The sequence below is a fragment of the Leopardus geoffroyi genome, chromosome C3, assembly GCF_018350155.1.
Source record: "Leopardus geoffroyi isolate Oge1 chromosome C3, O.geoffroyi_Oge1_pat1.0, whole genome shotgun sequence".
Classification (NCBI taxonomy): domain Eukaryota; kingdom Metazoa; phylum Chordata; class Mammalia; order Carnivora; family Felidae; genus Leopardus; species Leopardus geoffroyi.
This window is the reverse complement of record NC_059338.1, coordinates 75,116,957-75,137,782: the sequence shown is the minus strand read 5'-3', so window position 1 is coordinate 75,137,782 and position 20,826 is coordinate 75,116,957. Positions and strand designations below refer to the sequence as shown.

The window sequence follows — 20,826 nt, the reverse complement described above, 5'->3', positions numbered from 1 at the left end:
GGAAGAAACACAAGTAATAATCTACCAGGACATCGAGGAACAGGACAGTGGAACAGAGAGACTGCTGGATGTGGAGAACCCGATCTCACATGGAGAGCTGTCATGCAGGCCAGCCTGGCTCTCAGTAAGCCACATCATTATTCAGAGGATAGTTCTCAACTTATAAAAGGAGCCTTTAACACCTCACTCATAATACTGTGAAATTAAATGAGTTTGTGGGCATGATAAAGCCTAGGTTGGTGAGTGCTGCCCACAGAACAGGTGTAGTAAATAATCATGACCTCATCCATCCACCCATCTACCCACCCACCCACCCACCCATCCACCCATTCACCCACCCACCTACCCACCCATCCACCTATCCATCCATCCATCCATCCATCCATCCATCCATCCATCCATATATCCATCCACCCACCCACCCATCCATCCATCCACCCATCCATCCACCCATCTACCCACCTACCCATCCACCCATCCACCTACCCACCCATCCATCCATCCATCCATCTATCCATCCATCCATCTAGCCATCCATCCATCCATCCACCCATCTAGCCATCCACCTACCCATCCATCCATCCATCCATCCATCCATCCATCCAACCACCCACCAACCCATCCAACCACCCACCAACCCATCCATCCACCCACCCACCCATCAACCCACCCACCCATCCACCTACCCACCCATTCATCTATCCATCCATCCATCCATCCATCCATCCACCCACCCATGCATCCACCTATCCACCCATCTTCCATCCATCCACCCACCATCCATCCACCCATCCATCCACCCACACCTTCACTCACCCACCACCATCCACCCATCCATCCATCCATCCATCCATCCATCCATCCATCCATCCTTCAGCTCAGAGGCTGTCTTAAGGAAGAACACAAGAGTACTCAGAATACGACAGTGCTGTTCTCAGCTTAGGGTGCTTGTCCAGGTGCTAACTGCATTCTACTGTTCCACTAGGGGCACAGTTATATCCAAGAGATGATGATACTGACACAGACAGGAAAAATGGCTGTGCACAATCGTGGAGCCACTAAACTGAAGGTCCGCTCATTCCAGAATCCAGGACTGACCCAAATGATTTCGCATGCTCTGAGTTGGGTATTTTGTGCACACCCAAAATTGTGATAAATACATTGGTAGTGCAAAAATCAGAAAGTTTAAGAATTCTTCTAGCTATGCCGTTGAGGACCAGACAAATTCCTATTAAGGCTGAAGTTCACAGCTTGGCTTCAGCAGGCTGGGTTGGTCACTGCCTCTGTCCACCACTCTCCTCCGTCTCAGGACCCTCCCCCACCAGATGGCTGTGTCTTTATGTGGCTCTCTTCCCTGCTGGGAGCAGCCCAAAGAATAGTGTGTGTCTTGCCCCTCTCTATGCCCGGCATCTAGCACCGTGCCAGACACACAGGAGATACTCTGTGGAATGAATGCACCAAGAACATCCCAGGAAACCACTCTCCGTTGATCCTGTAACCAAAAGGTGCTAACATCCTATAATCTGTGAAGCACGCATCCACCAGTGAGTCAGCTTCAGGGAAACATGTTATAGTAAAAAGAAGCTAAAGCTGTCTGAGCCAACATCCTACACACTGGACTTTGCACGCAGTCACTCGCGCACAACAGATACAAACATTGCCATTCTACAAATGGAGAAACTGAGTCATGGAATGGCTATACAACCTTCCCAAGACAAAAGTGAAGGGGCTGAGATTGGAACCCAGGAAGCACAGAGCCCAGCCCTGTGTCTCATGAGAGACACGACTTGCTGGTGATCATGATTAAATAGGGTTCACATCTTATGCCTAAGAAGTGCCCATGTGACCATGGATGATTCATGTGGCACAGCTCACATGATCCTTCCAGGAAGCCTGAAGGGTGGATATCTTTATCCCTGTATCACAGATGAGGAAGCCGAGGCACAGAGAAAGCCCAGGATCCGCACAGGACCCCTCCAGGGAATGTGATGTGGCGGCTCCTCCCGGCACCTCCCTCCGCCCACCCACCAGCCCATCTGTGTTTTTCTAAAAATATGTGCTTTGGCTCATCCCTATGGTAATTATCTCTCTCCTCCTCCTCCCTCTGGTTTGCAGAGAGGATAAGGGCCAAGACACGTTATCCTCGGTGCCAACACAGGCGGATGTACTCAGGAGGGGCGGCTCGGGGCAGCCACCTGTCACCTGTCAGGGCGCTGGGGGCCGGGAGGGGCTGCGACCTGGCTCCCTCCTGGGCTGTAGGCCACTCCTCATGCCCCACTTGTCTTGGAAACCACAGCCCCTCCTCTATGCTCCAAACTCCTGTTCGGCGCACCTCCCACCAGGGTGATCTTTCTGAGAAGGAAATGTGGCACACACAGGCCCAGGTAGATCTTCAGCTGCAGTGTCTTGAATCAGACTGCCTGAGTCCAAATCCTGGCTCTGCTATTTCCCTGCTGTGTGATCTATGGCGAGTGACTTGACCTCTCTGCCTGTGTTTCTCATCTGGGAGCAGGGACGGTCAGAGCCCCGGCCTCGTAGGATTCCAGAGAGCGAATAGGTAAATTCCCACGTGTCCCCAACACTGGGACTGCCAGTATTTCCTGGAAGCTCTCCATAACCACTCCGTGTCTGGTTCAAGGTTGTATGAACCTGCTGAGGTTGCGAGGAATCTTCTCTTCACTCGGGGAGGCTGATCGATTCCAGTTGAGTGAGAGAGAGGTTATCAGAGGGATAACCTAGAACTTCCTCTAATGCGTTCAACTAAGTATTTGGCAAACTCTAGCGGTTTATTGTTGGTTACGGGAGTCCCTGTGATGGCCACTCAGCACTGATGGTGGCACATTAGAAAAACACAAAGCCACCTCTGGGGACCTCGGGGCTTCCAGGCCAAGGCCCATCTCCTGCATGTGGGTGTGAGGCCCTTGGCATCCTCCCCCAGGGCCTGCTGCCAGCATCTCCCCTCGCCACACCTGTCCCAGAGAACTCGCTCTTCCCCACACGCTGCGTTCCTTTCCCTCTTCCATGCCCCTCAACACACTGGCATTCATCAAGGATGTACAGAACGCCACTTTGTGCCAGGAGACCCTGGAGGGGGCCAGTGCTGGGAACGTTCCGAGGGCTGGACACTGTTCCAGAACTTCACTAATTTAACTACTGGATCTCACAACTTCCCTTCACTTTACAGATAAAGAAGCAGGACCAGAGGGGTTGGGGGGGGGGGTGGTGATCCTTCTATGGACTCACCCAGTCTGTAAGACAAGATGCAAGCTTAACTCCAGAGCTTGGGTGTGGAAGCCTCAGGATGGCCCGAAGGGGCCTGAGCGGGTGCCTGGGGCTCCAGAGCAGGGTTTCTCCATCTTTCTGCCCTTACATTCCTGCCCCGTGGCCTATTTGGACATTTTCTCCTCATCCCATATGAAAGTTTAACACCACAGCTGTACTGAGTATCTGTTTCTGGTCTGTATGCATACATAAAGAGTAAAGGGGCTGGGCATCCCAAGCCCTAGGGACTAAGTGTCCCTGGTGAGGAGACCTGCCGGGTGTCAGCCTCCTGGTCCCTGCATATAGGGATGGTGCTGATGCCCCCAGGATCTGCAGGTTGACACCACCAATGGTGGGAGGGGGGTGGACAGCTCAGCTCCCTAACCCAGTGCATGCTGTTGGATGAGCAAACGCCATGTTCCAGAAAGAGGAGAAGAACATGGTCAGACAGTGATCTGAAAATATGAAGCCAGGGCTGGGATGGAAATCCCCAAAGCACCAAATGCCCTGCTCCTGAGCATTGGTGTCGCCCTGGGCCAGTCCCCCAGCACATGATGTATCCATCACTGCACACAGGGGACATGTGTCCCACTGCTGAAACACCTAGAATAGTAGGGCACACTGAGCTGCCCGCATCCTGGTCTGACAGCTGTCCTTCATGCCCTTCCTCAGACGCAGGGGATCCAGGACTGGGCGTGGGAGGCACCTGGCCACTTTGCATCCCCCGGGCTCCAGACTTAGTTTAGAAAGGGGGATGTGAGTCACTGTGGCCCCACCAGGCAAGAAAGAGGCGCCCCTTGGTGAGTTCCAAAAAGATGTGGCATTCAAATGCCTAAGACCTGTCCCAGGTGCGTCCGGTAGGATTCTGAGGACAAAGAACATGGCCATGGCCATGGTAGGTGCAGAGCATTGGATTTGGTGTCAGAAAGTCTTGGGTTTAAGTCTTGCCTACAGCTCTTACCAGCTGTGTAACCGGGACCCAGGAAGCCCATGTATAGCTATGCTACAGGCTGTTCACTCATCTACTCCATACTCTTCCAAAATTTACACACGCACACATACACCATGCAAAGAAGCAAACAGCAAAGATAAAGTGTCGTGTAACAGATGTGCATTCTATCTACATGCTTATAGGTGCATTGAAGACATTTTAAAATAAACACAAAATGCTATTATCAGTGGCTCCCTCTGGAGTCTAGTAGAGGTGGGGTGAAAAGAGAATCTTCTTTTAATTTGGATTCTGTATGATTCCTTCTATCATTAGCATGGGTCACAACTGTGCCATTTCTGCACAGGACCTTATTTGGAAACGAAGTCACTGCAGATGTAATTAGTTTGATGAGGTCATGCTGGAGCAGGGTGGGTCTCAACCCAATACCACTAGTGTTCTTAGAAAAGGGGCACATTTGGACATCAAGACATGCCCGCAGGGACAATGCCATGTGAAGACAGAGGCAGAGATCAGGGTCATGTTGTACAAGCCAAGGAACAACAGAGCTTGCCAGGAAATCTCCAGAAGCTAAGTGAGGGGAACAGACCAGATTCTTCCTCACAGCCCTCAGAAGCAACCAAGCCTGTCCACATGTTGATCTTAGACTTCTAGCTTCTGGAATAGTAAGACAGGAAATTTCTTGGACATCTAGCCTCCAGAATTGTGAGACAATAAATTTGTTGTTGAAGCCACTAAATTTGTGGTTCTTTGCTACGACAGCCCCAGCAAACTAATACACAGATCATGCATCACACACTAGAATGACCTAAGGGAAGTCCTACAGGGCCCTGCCATGCCAGGAGGTCCCAGAAAATAGCCTAGGGTACATGTAGTAGGGCACGAGTGGGGCTTAGGGCAGTAGCTATTTCCAAATTCTAGGATATACTGCCATTTTTTTTTTTTAACATTTATTCATCTCCTGAGAGAGAGAGCCAGAGCATGAGCAGGGGAGGGGCAGAGAGAGAGAGTGAGACACAGAATCCAAAGCAGGCTCCAGGCTCCAAGCTGTCAGTACAGAGCCTGACACAGGGCTCGAACTCACAAACCACGAGATCATGACCTGAGCTGACGTCAGACACTTAACCAACTGAGCCACCCAGGCACCCCTATAATACTGTCAATTTTAAACAACACACAGGGGCGCCTGGGTGGCGCAGTCGGTTAAGCGTCCGACTTCAGCCAGGTTACGATCTCGCGGTCCGTGAGTTTGAGCCCCGCATCAGGCTCTGGGCTGATGGCTCAGAGCCTGGAGCCTGTTTCCAATTCTGTGTCTCCCTCTCTCTCTGCCCCTCCCCCGTTCATGCTCTGTCTCTCTCTGTCCCAAAAATAAATAAACGTTTTGAAAAAAAAAAAATTTTTTTTTTAAATAAAAATTAAAAAAATAAAAAAAATAAACAACACACAGGGCTGTACCAGGATGAGCCAACCAAATGTCACTGGGCTAACAGGCAAACATAGAGGAGAGTAACACTCACCGGTGGGCCCCTTAGTCCTGGGGGACCCTGTGGCCCTGTGGGTCCAGTGTCACCCTGGAACAGAGAGGGGTCACATTATCACAAAGTGGATGCATGCAGATAATGGAGACACAGTTTCAAATGTGGACCAAACTTCATCACGTTCCCCAAGAGACCCAACTTAGCTGTTCAGACTCTTCATCACCGATCTCCAGTGATTCCAAGCATGGACGAACTCATTGCATGTGGATGAGTAAATGCGTGAACCTGGTTTATTTATTTACTTGCTCAGACACCGTCCACCCAATCCCACAGCGATTTCTGCTAGCGCCATTTTGAACTAAGGGAGGCAGCCATTGAAGAGAAGCCATCTTGGACGTTTGTCCCTGACTCACTGGACGGTGACTGAACTCACTCCTGCCTCTGCTGCCACAGTAGGAAAAACGCTGCCTGTGCACACAGTGCCTTCCAGGGTGCAACGTGGTGGTGATCCACCACCTGGTCTTCCAAGCAGCCTCGTGGTGTGGCTGTCATTCTCTGCCATGTTATGAATGAAAACATAGAAGCTCGGCCACGCTCCCTACCGAGCAGACTCAAACACTCTAGAAAATGGAGCTCTAAAACGAAGAGAGTCCTATAGTTGAGAAGGAGGGAGAAAGCACTTGTCCCCTGGTCTGGCATCCTAGGCTCCCGTCCCAGCTGCTCCCTGACCTGCCAGGGGAGCTAAGCTCAGCCACACTCCTGCCTGGGGAGCTCCTTCCATGCAACTGGCTATAAGTTGTACTGAGAGGGAATGGATTTTCAAGCTGCTCTTTGGCCTTGAGAGGTGCCTCCGGGGTCAGGGCTTGGGAGAGGGCCCTGCCCAGGGTCAATGCAGCTGTTCTGCTTTTACCTGCACGAAAGGGTGCTGCTCACACTAGACTGGCTTTGTAAAGCCAGTTCTGCTACTGAGGAGAAACATGGGAGCCTGGCTGGTCCTCTAAGGCCCTTCTAGCTCTATGATCTCATGGAACAGGTCAGTCAAGAAGACAATGCGCATCAAGAGCCACGGGCGGGGTGCATTTCCCCAGGATTTAAATGCAGATCCTGACAGATATAAAGGGTGGGCGTGAGACCCCCTTGGACCTCTTGGACCCCTTGGACATGGACCCTGTGCCCATGCTCCTGAGCAAATAACCACTCCCAGGAGGCCAAGTTGCAGCCACACATGTCAGACCTCCCACATGTGTCACGTATGAGGTCTGGTCCCCCAGGGGCACGCAGAGCTGACAGATCCCACCCAGGCCGCCTCCTCCCACCTCTGACAGCCTGTGCGACCACCGGTCAGTCCCTGGACCTCTCTGGGTCTCAGGTTTTCTATCGGTAGGACTAGGGTAAAAGATCAAAAAGTCCATGAGAAGGGTGCCTGGGTGGCTCAGTTGGCTGAGTGTCTGACTTTGGCTCAGGTCATGATCTTGAGGTTCATGAGTTTGAGCCCCACATCAGGCTCTGTGCTGGCAGCTCAGAGTCTGGAGCCTGCTTCGGATTCTGTGCCTCCTTCTCTCTCTGCCCCTCCCCCATTCGCCCTCTGTCTCTCTCTAAAAAATAAACATTAAAAAACAATTCAAATGCCACACAGCACATGTTAGTGGTGGCCATGATGGTGGGTTCATTAGACTGCGGAGCAGCCGGGCTGGAGAGATAATCTGGGAGATACTGAAATTCAAGCCCATGTGAGGCCGGACCAAAATGCCACCACTGATACTAACAGGCACGAAAGATCGATTCAGTAAAGCCTCCTTAGCTACGGGGCGGCACAGGCCCCAACTGTTGAGGCTGGAAACCCAGACCCCAGGGCCTCCTCAGGACTCCAAGGAGGACCCCAGGGGCCGGCAGGTGAGAGACATCACTGGACAGTTCCGAGCATCTGCCTATGCAAGCCTCCACAGGCACCAACCTCCAGAGCCCTCAGGGATGCACACTTTCCACTCTCTCTACCCCTTCCACAGGCCCAGCCGGGCCCCACAGGACACCGACACTCACATCTTTTCCTGGCGACCCTTCCCGGCCAGGGGGCCCCATGGCACCAGGCTCTCCCTAGAAGGGGGAAGTGGAAACAAAATACCCACGTTAGGGAAGAGAATGCAGAATGCCAGCGCCTGGTCTCTGTGCACCTGGGCGGCGGAAAGACCCAGAAGCACAGCCCACCAGAAAGAGCCCCACTGAGTCCTGGCGGAAGCCGGGGTCTGCAGTGCCCGCACGGCCAGCTGCGAGGGCCTGGACCCCACTGTGCCTCTTTAAGCCACAGGCAAAACCGAGCCCAAGGGCCAGGCACACCGGCGGGGAATTCTGCCTCTTCAGTGGCTGACCCATTGGACACCTCGGCTTTCCTGTCCCTAAACGGAGCACGGCTGGGGGTCTGACCAGCCTTCCAGGTTCCTTCTGTTTGGGGCATCCGAAGGAGAGGGAAGAACGTTAGCCCTGGGCCCCCTGCATGGCTTGCGGGCAGCACAACCCACAGAGGCCTCCTGACTCCGGGCTGATTTGGTCCCATCGGTTGTACCTCAATGTCTGGCCCCCAGAAGGAACGTTTAGAAAAACCAGACCAAGACCGGGCATGGCACTTCCCACGATGCCCACTGTCCTCTCTCGGGCGACCAGCTGCCGTGCTGGCCTGCGGGGCCAGGAGCCCTCAGTCTAGAAGCACCAGCTCACGTCCACCTGGGCCGGCCGCCAAGGCTAGACGTCCACTTACCCGGGGGCCCGGTGCACCAGAGTCGCCTGTGTGTCCCTTGAAGCCCTGGAAGAAAGAGGAGTTAGTCCACCAAAGGGCAGGCTGAACAGGTGAGAAGGGGCAGGCACCTGGGGTGACAGGTGTGCCCCCTCTCGCCGTGGTTCACCTGACGCCTCACATTCTAGACCCCAGGCAGAGGCTAGGCCCTTGATGCTGGGTGACGGGGTGACCCTGCACCATGACTAGAGCTGCAAGGCTTGTTTCTACAAATGCTCCAGCGAGTCAGGGTGTTGCCCCATGTCCTCCTGAGTGTCATCATCCTGATGTTCCCCCGTCTGGCTTGCACCCCCAATGCCTGGCCCCTGGGGTACGTGTTTCCCTGCCTTCACTCTACAGGTGGGTCTCAGGGCACCTCCCTCGTTCCTGCAGCTGTGGCCAGCCCCCCGCAACAGCCTTGTCCTGGGCCACAGCTCTGGGCTCTCCCTGCACAGAGATCACCTGATGCACCGCTACAGAGCGTCAAGCCCTACGAGCAAAGCGGAAGCCGTTAGCAGGGCTGACACCATCATTTCTAACAGCCAGACCAGCCTGTTGTGTAACAACCCCATTTCACGCATGAGGACGCCGAGGCTCGAGAGAGAAAACACCTGCCCAAAGTCCGAGGATCAGGAAATAATCCGATTCAGATCCAGGTCTGCCCAGACCCGAGGCCCTCCCGCTGTCCCTGCTCTGCACACTCTCCTGACCACTGGGTTGGCATCTCACCAGCTCTGGTCTCGGGGCGCTTTCCCTACCTGCTGACACCCAGGTGGCACGGTCCCCGCCTGAGGGGCACCTGCCCACCTGGCCACCTCACCGTGCCACGTCCCAGGCTCTGTGTCCTCTGCAGGCTGCACACTAGTCACTCCCTTCCCGCTCCAGGCCCGTGCACACATGTCCTCTCTTCCCGGCGGATCCCTTCCTCATCGGGACACTCCTGGCTGGAGGCCTCCTCCCTACCAGCCTCCTGTCTCCAGCCCTGTCTCCCTCAGTCCTCACGTGCTCACTTTCCGAGGCCCTCCTCGTACCTTTGTCACCAGGCATCCTGGCCAGAGCACCACCCTGAGCCCCTGCAGCACCCAGTGCCCCCGGCCAGCCAGTCCCCAGCTGGCGGCTGGCACAGAGCGACGGACCTGTGTGAGCAGAGCCCGTGCACGCAGCTCAGACGGTAGCAGAGGAGAAGAGGGAGGAAATCCCTCCCCGTGGAGCCCCTGCCACATCCTGTCACTGCAGTGTAACGACAGGCCTGGGAGATGGCTCATCTTTCCCCCATTTTACATAAGAAGCAGCAGGCTCAGGCCTGTCCGTCACAGGTAGAAGCGGGAGAGCCATGACCCAAGCCCAGGTCTGTCTGACCGCAGAGCACGCCCTCCCCACTGTCACCCTCAGCTCCGGGAGGCAGCAGTTTGTGGCCAAACCAGGCCGTCCAGAGCCAAGGCCAATGTCTGCTGGCTGACCCCACCAGGCTCTCCTCTCACCTTATCCCCTGATTTTACCTCCTGGTTCCAAAAAGCGAGTGAAGACCCGGCTGGGGAGAAGGCCACCACAGGGCCTGGCCGTCCGAAAAGAGAGACCACCTAGCGGCCTCTCCGATGTGGTGGCTGTTGCCGTGGGAACGTGTTCTTTACCCTGCTTCTCCAGATTTGGGTGGTAAGAATGTGTGACCTCACCTGCCTCTGGGAGGGGGGGCTCTGGGGAAGGCTTCCAGAGCAGCAGGTGGTGTGGGGACAGGTGCAAGCTCTCAGGCTCCAGGAGATGCAGGGGACACAGGGGCCGGGAGCCTGGCCAGGTGGGTTTCACATCCCTGCTAAGCCGCTGGCCACGTGGCTCCCCCTCTGAGCCTCAGGGGCCTCGGCTATCCTTGGGGAGGTGACCCCTGTCTGTGGGGTTGTGGTGAGGATTAGACGAGGTGCCGCCACCAGAGCCGGGCTGTCACTCGGTGACCAGCCAGGAAGCGTCAGTGACTGAGGCAGAGGACAAAAAGGGAGCTGGCTCAGATCAACCGCTGTACCTCGGAGAAGTCAGCTCAGCCCTCGGGAGTCCTAACATCACCTACAAAATGAGAAGACTGAAAGCACCTGCCAGGCATAGATAGCTTTGCAGAATTAATCTATGGAAAGGGGCTTCATGGACCCTTAAGGCCGACTTTGGAATCAGGTCTGGAATAGAACCATGGAATAGAACCACTTGGGAGCCGGGGGTCTCGGCTACTCTACTTCTCTTCAGTGGGACTCAGTTTCCACATCTGTAAAATGGCGATAGAACTCACTTCGGCCGAGTTGCTGCCAGCACCGCCTAAGAGATAAACAAGTGTTCTCTGCTGTTCAACACAGGCCAGTTCTCTTTCCCTGGAGAGGGTCAGGGACTGCCTGGGCCCCAGCACCTTCCTCGAAGACACTAGAATCCCAAATCCAGCCATCCCAGAGCTGGGGCCCCTGGTATGCTCTCTTCCCATATAATTATGGACAAAATCAATGGAGGGAGCCTCACCGTGGGGCCAGGCATGCGGCTGGGAATTTCACACGCTTCATTACATGCTCACAACCACCCTACAGAACTGGGAGATATTCTGATCTCCATTTCATAGAAGAAGACACAGAAGTCCAGAGAGGTCTCCTGATGAAATTTAGTAAGTGACAAGGTGAAAGCTGAACCCACATTTGTCCATCTTAGAGGCCGTGTGGTTCTTCAAAACCTTGCTCTCTGACTTATGCTGTGCCAGCCAGAGAACGTGGGTCTCTAAGCCCTGTGCCTACACTGAGGTAGGATTCCTTGCAAGTCTCAACTGAGAAACGCGTCTTGCCCCAACACGGGTCCCAGCAAATGGATCCCCTTGGCTAAAAGGAAGACCTTCTCCTCCAATAAGCCAGGAACCACCTTTAAAAAAAAAAGCCAACACTAACTCTGTGTTTTAATTCCACCATAGGAAGTAATATTCCCCATCCTTAGATTTTGTTCTCCTAAAGGACAATCAGGTGAAAAGCAAGGAGATTTAGGAAAAAGGAAATTGCTTTTTGTGTTCCAGTTCCTTCTTATTGAATACTAGCCAGGTGAGTTATTGATTTTAACAGAAAAACACATTAAGGAAATAGAAGTAGCATTTTAATCTCTTACTTCTTGCCAGATAATTGGATTTTAGGAATTTTATTAAAAATAATGTTTTTTTTTCTAAAAATAAATTTATGGAATTGTGTAAACAATTTTGAAATTATGAAGAAGTGAAACATTTAGCCAAAAAAAATAATCCCCAAATACAGGGTTCATTTTTATAGAAAAATTATCTATGTATGTTTACATGTATAATAGCTTGACAGCTAGATATAGATTGATATATAAATATAAACGTCAGAATTCATACTTAAAATAAAAGTCAGAACTCATACAGAATTCATACCTACATCCCCAAGATCTGGAAAGAATGTACAAAAATGTGAACACAGCTTTACCTCTGTGTCGTAGAATTACAAGTAACTCTATCTTACTCTCTAAAACATTATTTTTCTTATTCTTTTTGTATTAGTACCATCATTGTCATTGTCACACAAGGAGAATGGGTTACTTTCGTAACTGGGGAAAAAAACCTTTAGCCATGGAAAGTGTTCAAAATTAAAATTAAGACTCCTTTTTAGGTTCTATCATCCAGAGAAATCCCATTAAAATGATCATAAACAGGTTAAGAACAAAGAAAACTTAGAACAACATGGCAACAATGGTTGTCATTTTGAAAATAAATCCTACAGCCATGCATACATGAAAGAACTGAATTTATTATGTAGGAGCACCAGGGCCTTGGAAGAGAGGTACTTCTGGAAATCCAGAGTGGGCCGGCTCAGCACAGGAGCCGGGCGGCTGAGGCTGCATTGTACTATGGACAACAAGCATGCATGTGCACGCATGCACACACACACACACACACATACACACACATGCGCACACACACACGGGCACTTACAGGCAGGCCACGGGCTCCCTCTGGTCCTGGTAGACCCGGGTCTCCAGTTTTGCCCTGAGAGTAAAGAAGAGAAGAGCCTGGGGACACCATGATAAGGATCTTCCCTCCTGGCCACCTGGGCTTCACGGCGTTAGGATTCCAGCGGCCAGTCTCTCACCCCTGCCAACCCTCCTTCCCGGCACGGTATTCCACCTCAGTCCGTACCAATCCCCCCCACGTGTCCAGGCAACACGCTCCTGGATTTTCCCTGGACTGTGCTGGTTACACAGGGTGTCATCTCTGAAGCCACTGTTCCTAGTGGCCCCTGGTCGTTCTCAAAAGTGCTCTGCTCTGGATGCAAAACGCTGCAGACACCCGAGTTCTCAATGACTCTGTGCTCACTCACAGAACCACTTCAAGGCAGCTATCAACTGCTGCACGTCACACTTGGGGACACTGAGGCTCAGAGAAGCCATAGCTTTACTGAGCTCATCAACGGCAAAGCCAGACTGAATCCCCGCTGCGTGCGACATCCCCGAAGGCTGCTCATCTCAGCCGGCAGCTACCTCGGACAGGAAGGTCTGCCATTCACCCCTCCTTTTCCCTGGCCCAGCTTCTCTTTACTACAAGAAGTTGTGGGGACACCCGGGCCATTCAAACTCTTCACCACCAGCAGCCTGGCATTGCCCTGGGCACAATTAGCCACAAATAACAGCCAACGAGAGACTGGGAGCTGAAGTCCAGGTGACGTGGTTGGGGTGGGGTGTGTGGAGTCCAGGGAGCCGGTGAAAGGGCACATCCCACTGATGGGGGGTGGGGCAGCATCTGATCCCGCCTTCGCTGAGACAGGAGGAGATGCCCTTCCCCCACATTCCCCTCCTTTTCACAGCCTGGAGACCTTGAGGATCTGATGGGGCCCATTAGTGGGGAAGGAGAGTGAGGCGCATCTGTGGATTTGGAGGGAAAATCGCGGAGAGGAGGGGGTGGGGCAGGTTTGTGTGACTGATTCGAGTCCAGCCGTGTGATCTCGATCTTCCCTTCCCTGGATCTGTTCTCAGTTGCAAACTCAGCACAACCCCCCCCCCCCAAGGCTTTACGACCGCAGGCACATGGTCCTAGCCTGGCTCCCACACCTGCTGCCCTCAGGTGACATGCCCATCACTGGTCCGAGCATAACAGTCAGCAACTCCTGGGGGCCTTCCACGTGCCAGACACAAACTTAGTGCCTCACGTGTTCTGGCAGTGAGGCCTCACTGCAACCCGTTGAGGGACGCATGATCGCTTTCCATCAGCCCAAACACTGAGGCACAGAGAGGTTAAGTGATCTGTTCGAGGTCACACAGCTGGGGTTCTAATCCAGGTATTTTGGCTCCAGAGTCTCTGTACATCATTACACGCTATAATTATCACTCAAATACCTCCTAATAAAGATGACACAACAGGCAACTCAAAAAGCTGCCTAGCTACGTATCTATCTATCCATCCATCATCTATCCATCTGTCTATCTGCCATCTGTCTGTCCATCCATGTCCCTAACATATAAGATATTAAGTTATCTAACCAATCTATCCATTTATCTACATATCTATCCATCCATCATCTACCCATCTGTCTATCTACTATCTGTCTATCTGTCCACCCATGTCCCTAACACATAGGAACTTGAAAAAATACACCGAGTGTAGCAAATGCTGCTGCTTTCCAACCACATCCGCTTGGCTCCCCGAGGGGGGGGCCCATCATCGGTAAGCAGTCCCTGCTCAGGCTTAGAGCTGTGTGCAGAACGGCCTTCAGGCGTGCCTGACATTGAGGTGTGGAAGTTAATGTGTTCGTTAATGCCTCCCGGAGCAATCCTCTATTTAAAAAGGCTTGAAATCGACAGACGGATGGATGGACTGGCTGGCAGGGCTGGGGGCACAGATTCCAAGTGAGCTCCTCACAAATTCTCAGAGGGTCTCCAGTGACACTGGCCTGGCTGACCCCTGGAGGGGCTCACTCCCTAGCCTGATGTCGGTGGCTTTCCCCATGGGGATCTTTCCCAGTCTCATTTCCTCATGCCCTTGGTGTTTCCTGGGAGCACTTCCCAAATGCCCCGCCTGCCGTAAATCCTTGTCTCTGGATCTGCTTTTATGGGATCCTGTGCCGCTCATTCCCAGGCCAATTTCTCAGGCCGCTCAGAGAGAGAAGGCATCACAAAGGCCACACACTGAGATTCCGGAGTGAGCGCCTGGCACACTCTGGAAGGCTCCCAGTTGGGAGTTGCTAAGCCCCCACTCCCTGCCTCCTCACGTACTGACTTATCCACCGCATGCCCAGAACAGACTTGGTCTCGTACTGGTCTAGGCCCAAGGCCTGACACAGGCCTAACTGGAAGAGGCAATCCATAAACACACTGGATGCAGACCGAGGCCTGAAAACTCTCAGAATAACATACCTGCAGAAAAGTTGACTTTCTGGGGCACCTGGGTGGCTCAGTCGGTTGAGCATCCGACTTCAGCTCAGGTCATGATCTCACAGCTCATGAGTTCGAGCCCCGCATTGGGCTCTGCGCTGACAGCTCCAAGCCTGGAGCCTGCTTCTGATTCTGTGTCTCCCTCTCTCTCTGCCCCTCTTCCCCCTCATTCTCTCTCTCTTTCTCAAAAATAAATAAACATTAAAAGGAAAAAAGTTGACTTTCTGTCCTGCAGCACTGAACTCGGGAGTCAGCCTCTGGAGGGTGAGTCCCAGAAGCTTCATTTACCAGCCGTGTGACCTTGGCCACCCTGCTTAACCTCTCTGTGCCTCAGTTTCCTCATCTGGGGCAATAATAACGCCACACCCCATGGGGATCTTCTGGGGGTCACAGTGGAAAAGGTAACAAAGCATCTGTGCCACAGTGCGAGCCGGGCACATAGTGACGGTCTCCATTCTCTCTCCCCTCCCACAGTCTCACGCCGCTAACTGCCACATGCCCTCCACGGGCTGCTCTGCTGGGCATCAGCCTTCGGTGGCTTGGCAGCGGCCTTTTATTTATACTGCTTGCTGCCCTAAGCGCTTTCTTTTCCTCTCAGCAGTGAATTCTGGTTCCGGCATCCGGCAAGCAGTGAAAAATGATGAAGAAGGTGTTTCCCGCAACTCGCGTGTAAGATGCAGAAGTCGTAACAGTTTATGACCAAATTAAATGGAATTGGAAACCTCGCTGTAGAAACTTCCGTGTAGTCCCCCTTAGTGGCTCTAAGGGTTCTGCAGCTCTGACCTCAGCAGGACTTAAAACCAGGGCGGCTGGGGAAGAGTCACGTCCTGACATCATTACCAGTGAGATGAGCTGGTGCCTTCCACCGATGGCTGATGTCTCACCTCGCTTGGTTCTCCAGCGATTCTGGCCAAGTTGCCATGCATCTTAGAGAAGGCTCACGGCAGTGTCTGGAAAACACCCTCCTCGGGGCTCCGTAATATACTAGCAGGGGCACGCCATCATTGACGCTCTGCCACGGGTGGGCGTGTGGAGGGCTGGGTCTTGAGGCCCAGACAACCACCTTCCAGCTCCCCCTCAGTACTGAGGCCATGGAAGGGATCTGGGGAGACAAACGTGCTGGCCCCACGGGCCCTGACCCACAGGCAAGAGAAGCAGGCAACTGTGCAGGACCACAGTGAGGCCACAGATACGGGTCGGCAGAACCCCCCTGCCCACTTTTTGTTCCAACCAACTGCTGCTGGGGCACAGAGACTCCCTCCCAAGCACTCGGTCTGTTTCACTGCGTGTCCTGGGCAGGTGACGTCACAGAAAAAGAAAAGGGGAAAAAACAAAACCTGCAACTCTAGGCCAAAGCTGAAGAAAGGGCGAACTCCCTTCACCTGGAGCTAGCCAGAACGCTCAGGTTTTCGGTGGGGATAACAGGCTTCCAGGGTATCAGGCTTCTACTCCAGCCGGCGTCTACTTGCCCCAGCTCCCCTCCTGTGTCAACAGGACTGAGGCTGAAGGGGGCAGTAAAAAAAAAAAAAAAAAAACAAAACAAAAAAAACGCAGAGGCCAGGCCGAAGTCCCAGGCTCAAGTTCTGATTCTGTCACCAGCCCATCATATGACTTTGGGCCCATCACTGGACCTCCCTGAGACTCCATTTTCTCAGCTATAAAATGGGGACAGCAGCATTCACCCTGTAAGGTTGTCAGGAGAAATAAATGAAGTAACACAGAGAAAGTGACTCCTGCTGCACCTGTGTCACAGTAGCTCGTCCACAAAGAGCAGCTGTTAACGGAGACATTACTAATTTGGTGCATAAAATGGTAAAAAATTGAGAGTCCCTTACCGGCTCCCCAGGGGGACCTGGTTTTCCATCTCTGCCCTCTTTGCCTTCTTCTCCCTGCAAGAGAAATCAAATTGGTATTGGAGGAGCCGGGAGAGAAGACACAGGCTGCGTTCGGGACACACGCCTAGTGCTGGGCTACAGCCACACTGAACAGCTAAGGGGCCACTTGAACACACAGAACTGGTTTGACTTCCTGGTTTCTTCCCAACACCACAATTCTGGCTGGGATCTCCGATCCACAGCGCCTGGCACAGAGCGGAAAGGCAAAAACTTGCAATAGCATCATTCTTGGTTCTGTTGATCTGCAGAAGCCCCTACTAGGCATGTCATGAAGACAACCTTGGGACACCAGAGCGTCATGTCTGGGCCTCTGGGATTGAATGCAGCAAGGAGTGGGCAAGGATGCAGCTTCTGATGGAGACACTGGGGACACTGGACAGATACAGGGCAGCATGGGACACACGAGGGCTCAGGGAGCCAACACAGATTACGTGTGGGTTACGAACAGCTGTGAACACTTGGTGTTTCTCTCCGTGAGATCCAGCTGGGATTCCCTCCCCATGGCCAGCCTCCTTGCCCTAAGGAGGTCACTAGAAGCCTCAGGTTTCCCTAAGAGACCGTTATTCAAGTCTCTGCAAACGGGAAAGAGGATTCTATACAATGACGATGACATCACCCAGACTTAGGTTCCAATCCTGGGCCACCTGGACTGGGGGTGAGCGTGGGGGTCTGGGGAAGGAAAGCAACCAGGCAGCAGGGCAGCGGGGAAACTGAGTCAACCCAGGCAAGGTCTGAATCCTTCTTGCATTACTAGGCACCTGATCTTGGGCAAATTATCGATATCCTCAGCCCCTCAGTGCCCTGCTCCTAAAAAAAAGATGGCAAGTGCGCTCCACAGAGTTACCAGGCAGTCAGAATGGAAGCTCCTGCCCGTGAGGCAGAACTAACCCAGCATCGACAGGTGGCCCCAGCACCGGGGCTGTCTCTGCTGCTGGAGGCATTCAGGACACCGGGCATCGTTCCTCATCAGTGCCTTCAACATCAGTGGCCTGGCAGCAGGGGAAGCCATCAGTGGACTGGAATCTAAGTTTCGTGGCCATCCAGGGCGCTGGTCCAATGCTCAACGGACACCCGTAACCCTTCCCGAATGCCGCTCCTGGCATAACCATGTTAACCAGGGAAACCAGCGGGGCTGCTGCGGAAGCCGGGCCGTACTGGTCCTCTTTTCAATCAAGGGTTTCCCAGAAAGCACTTTTCTCCATGCATGCAGCAGCGGGGGGAGGTCAAGAGACGCGTGCGTGGGAGAGGAAGCCAATCACAGGAGGAAGTGCGGCCAGGCAGGAGACCTGTAGACTCTGGCTGGAGACCCCGAGGACCCCCCGGGGGCAAAGGCATGATGTGTGGGAGCAGCACGAGTGCCACATGGGGAAATGCAGAGGAGGGCCGTGTGTGGCCCACGTAATCGTCTGAGAAGGAAAGGTGGCTGTCCGAGAGAGAGAAGCTGCCTCAGGCAGACCTGCTGAGCGGCCCCTTAATGTCTCCGAACCTGCTTCTGCACCTTCAGTAAATTAAAGAGATGCTCCCCGACTGCAGGGGGAGGAATACAAAGGGTCTTTCTGGCACAGAGGGGTGCCTAATAAATGGTGAGGTTTGTGGCTCTCCTTCCCAGAAGCGACCGTTGGTGCCCAATGAGTGTTAGCAAAGTCACAGTGCGCCCCCCATGGCCCAAAGTCACAGTGCGCCCCCCATGGCCCTGGCCAGAAGCAGAAGCCACTTCCTAACACTTAGTCTTTCTTTTTAAAAAAATGTGTGTTTATTTTTTAGAGAGAGAGAGCAACGGGAGGGGCAGAGAGAGAGGGAGACGCAGAATCCGAAGCAGGCTCCAGGCTCCCAGCTGTCAGCAAAGAGCCCGACACGGGCTCAAACCCATGAACCGCGAGATCATGACCTGAGCCGAAGTCGGACGCTTAACCGACTGAGCCCCCCAGGCACCCCTAACACTTAATATTTCTTCTAGCCAGTTCCTGTATGTAAATACATCCATGTCTCTTACACGTTCCTCCTTCTACCTTCTTCCTGACCCCTCTCGTCCTTCTCAGCCTTGACTACTTGACCTTGAACACTCGCCTCGAGTGTCCCCTCCACAGACATCCCTCCAGGTCTGGCTTGGGTGTCCACTATGGGCCCCTGGGCCCCCCTCTACCTACCACATAGCACAGCATGCTCTGTGTCAATGGTTTCATCCTTTTCTGTTTGGCTTCTCCACGAGACCCCAGGCCACATACTGGCGGGGACCACGGCTGGGTCTGTCTGGTTCCTCGAATTCTGGCCTAGGTCAGCCCAGATCTAGGAAGCACCACTTGGCGCTGTGCTGGGGAGGGTGTGGTGCAGGTGGACAGAGATGGACGGGTGTGTGTGGCTGCATCTGTGTTGTGATGGCATAGGGGGCTGAGTGCTCTTGGAGCACTGCTCAGATTTCTACCGAAGCCCCTGGGGAGGCTCAGAGCGCCTCCCAGAGAAAATGACGTCCAGTCCAGACCTCAGCATGAGCTGCTGAGAGGGCCCACGGGCAAAGGGTACATACGTTATAACATGCGGAAAGCTCTTTGCACAGAGCCCATCAGGGGGTGTGCGCTGTGCACATGAAAGCTATGAGGATTCTTTTTTTGTTTGTTTTAATGTTTATTTGGAGAGAGAGAGAGAGCGAGCAGGGGACAGGCAGACAGAGAGAGAGAGGGAGAAAGAATCCCAAGCAGGCTCCCGGTTGTCAGCAGAGAGCCCGATGCGGGGCTTGAACTCATGAACCATGAGATCATGACCTGAGATGAAATCAAGAGTCGGACGCCTAACCGAAGGAGCCAGCCAGGCGCCCCGAAGCTACGATGATTCTTATCCTCCAGGCAGAGGGAGAGGAAGTGTTTCTGACACAGGAATGACACGGAAGAGGCAAAGGCATTCAGAGTGGCTGGGGTGGGGGATGGGGTGAGAGAGAGGAAGCCATTCCCTAGGCTGCAGGGATAGCATGTGCCCAGGCTTGGCTTATGTCTGAGAGACAGGACCCTCCCCTGGAAGGGAGGACAGGGTGGAGGGGCTAAGGGGACATTATTAAGAAAATGGTGAAGTCAACACCGGAAGCCATGCCTCTCTCCTCCAGTACTCCAGGGCTGTGGTGATAAGGGATTGGTACAAAAGCCAGACCAGGATTTTCTCTCCTTAGCTTCACCATCGCTAGAATTATATCGGTCAGTACCTTCCAGCTGCCAGGACAGGCTAGGCTGCAGGGCCGCAGTGTAGACCAACAGGGGTTTCCCAACCCAGCACATCTTTTAAGATCTGTGCGCCCTGCACACGTTACTTAACCCCAGGGTCACATGGCTGCTGGGAGAGCTGACAGTGGTGCCTGGGAAATGTGTCTTTGACCAGTGCAGTCACTTCTCAGATACTTGAGGAGGGAGGGCTCTGAGAGAGCAGTTCATTCATCCATGTGTTTCTTTAAGTAGTATTTGCTGGGTGTTCACTATGTGTGGGAAGCCAAAGCCTGGTCTTCTAGAACCCACAGCCTAGAGCAAAACCCCATGATCAGCAGGGACTTTTCTGTTAGATTTCCATATCTAGCAAACAGTGGGTGCCTAAGTAGAGTCTGCCGAATGAGCAAATAAGTTAATGAACATTGGAGGAAGGGGTCACTAATGAAATGATTATACCAATAAAGATGTGATTACCACTGAGATAGGCCCTCACAAGGAAAGGAAAAGAGACTAGGAGAGACTGCCCCAGCCTAGGGGGTGCACAGAAAACTTCCAGGGGGTGATGCCTGAGATGGGATGCAAAAGAGCAAAGGCAAAAGCAGCTGGTACAAGAGGTAAGGAAGAGGCATTGTGGGTAGACAGAAATGCATGGGCAAAGGCCCTGTGGTCTGGAAAAGAGAGGATGCAGAATATTCTAAGAACCAAAAGGAAGCCAGTGTGGCTGCAATAAAACAATACAGTATGCAGGGCCGGGGTCGGGGGCTGTGGCCAGTAGAGGCCCCAGCAGCAGGCACGGGCCAGACCACCAAGTCCACAGGGATGGGTTCTCAATGGAGGAGGCAGCATATGATCTCTCTGGACCAGCCTTACTAACTAACTAGAGAGCTCAACCCTATTGAGA

The 20,826-nt window shown here is 53.2% G+C and overlaps 1 protein-coding gene across 3 annotated transcripts in view; it reads right to left on the bottom strand.

Annotated features, from left to right (window-relative positions):
• The window catches only part of COL22A1 (collagen type XXII alpha 1 chain), a 261,626-nt gene that overhangs the window by 18,251 nt on the left and 222,549 nt on the right, over nt 1-20,826 (bottom strand). For all 3 annotated transcript variants that reach the window (XM_045453570.1, XM_045453572.1, XM_045453571.1), the window contains exons 51-55: nt 16,678-16,731; nt 12,411-12,464; nt 8,441-8,485; nt 7,729-7,782; nt 5,728-5,781 (exon numbers count right to left, since the gene is read on the bottom strand). In XM_045453570.1, coding sequence (XP_045309526.1) covers nt 5,728-5,781; nt 7,729-7,782; nt 8,441-8,485; nt 12,411-12,464; nt 16,678-16,731 — 261 coding nt within the window. The remainder of the gene's footprint in view (nt 1-5,727; nt 5,782-7,728; nt 7,783-8,440; nt 8,486-12,410; nt 12,465-16,677; nt 16,732-20,826) is intronic.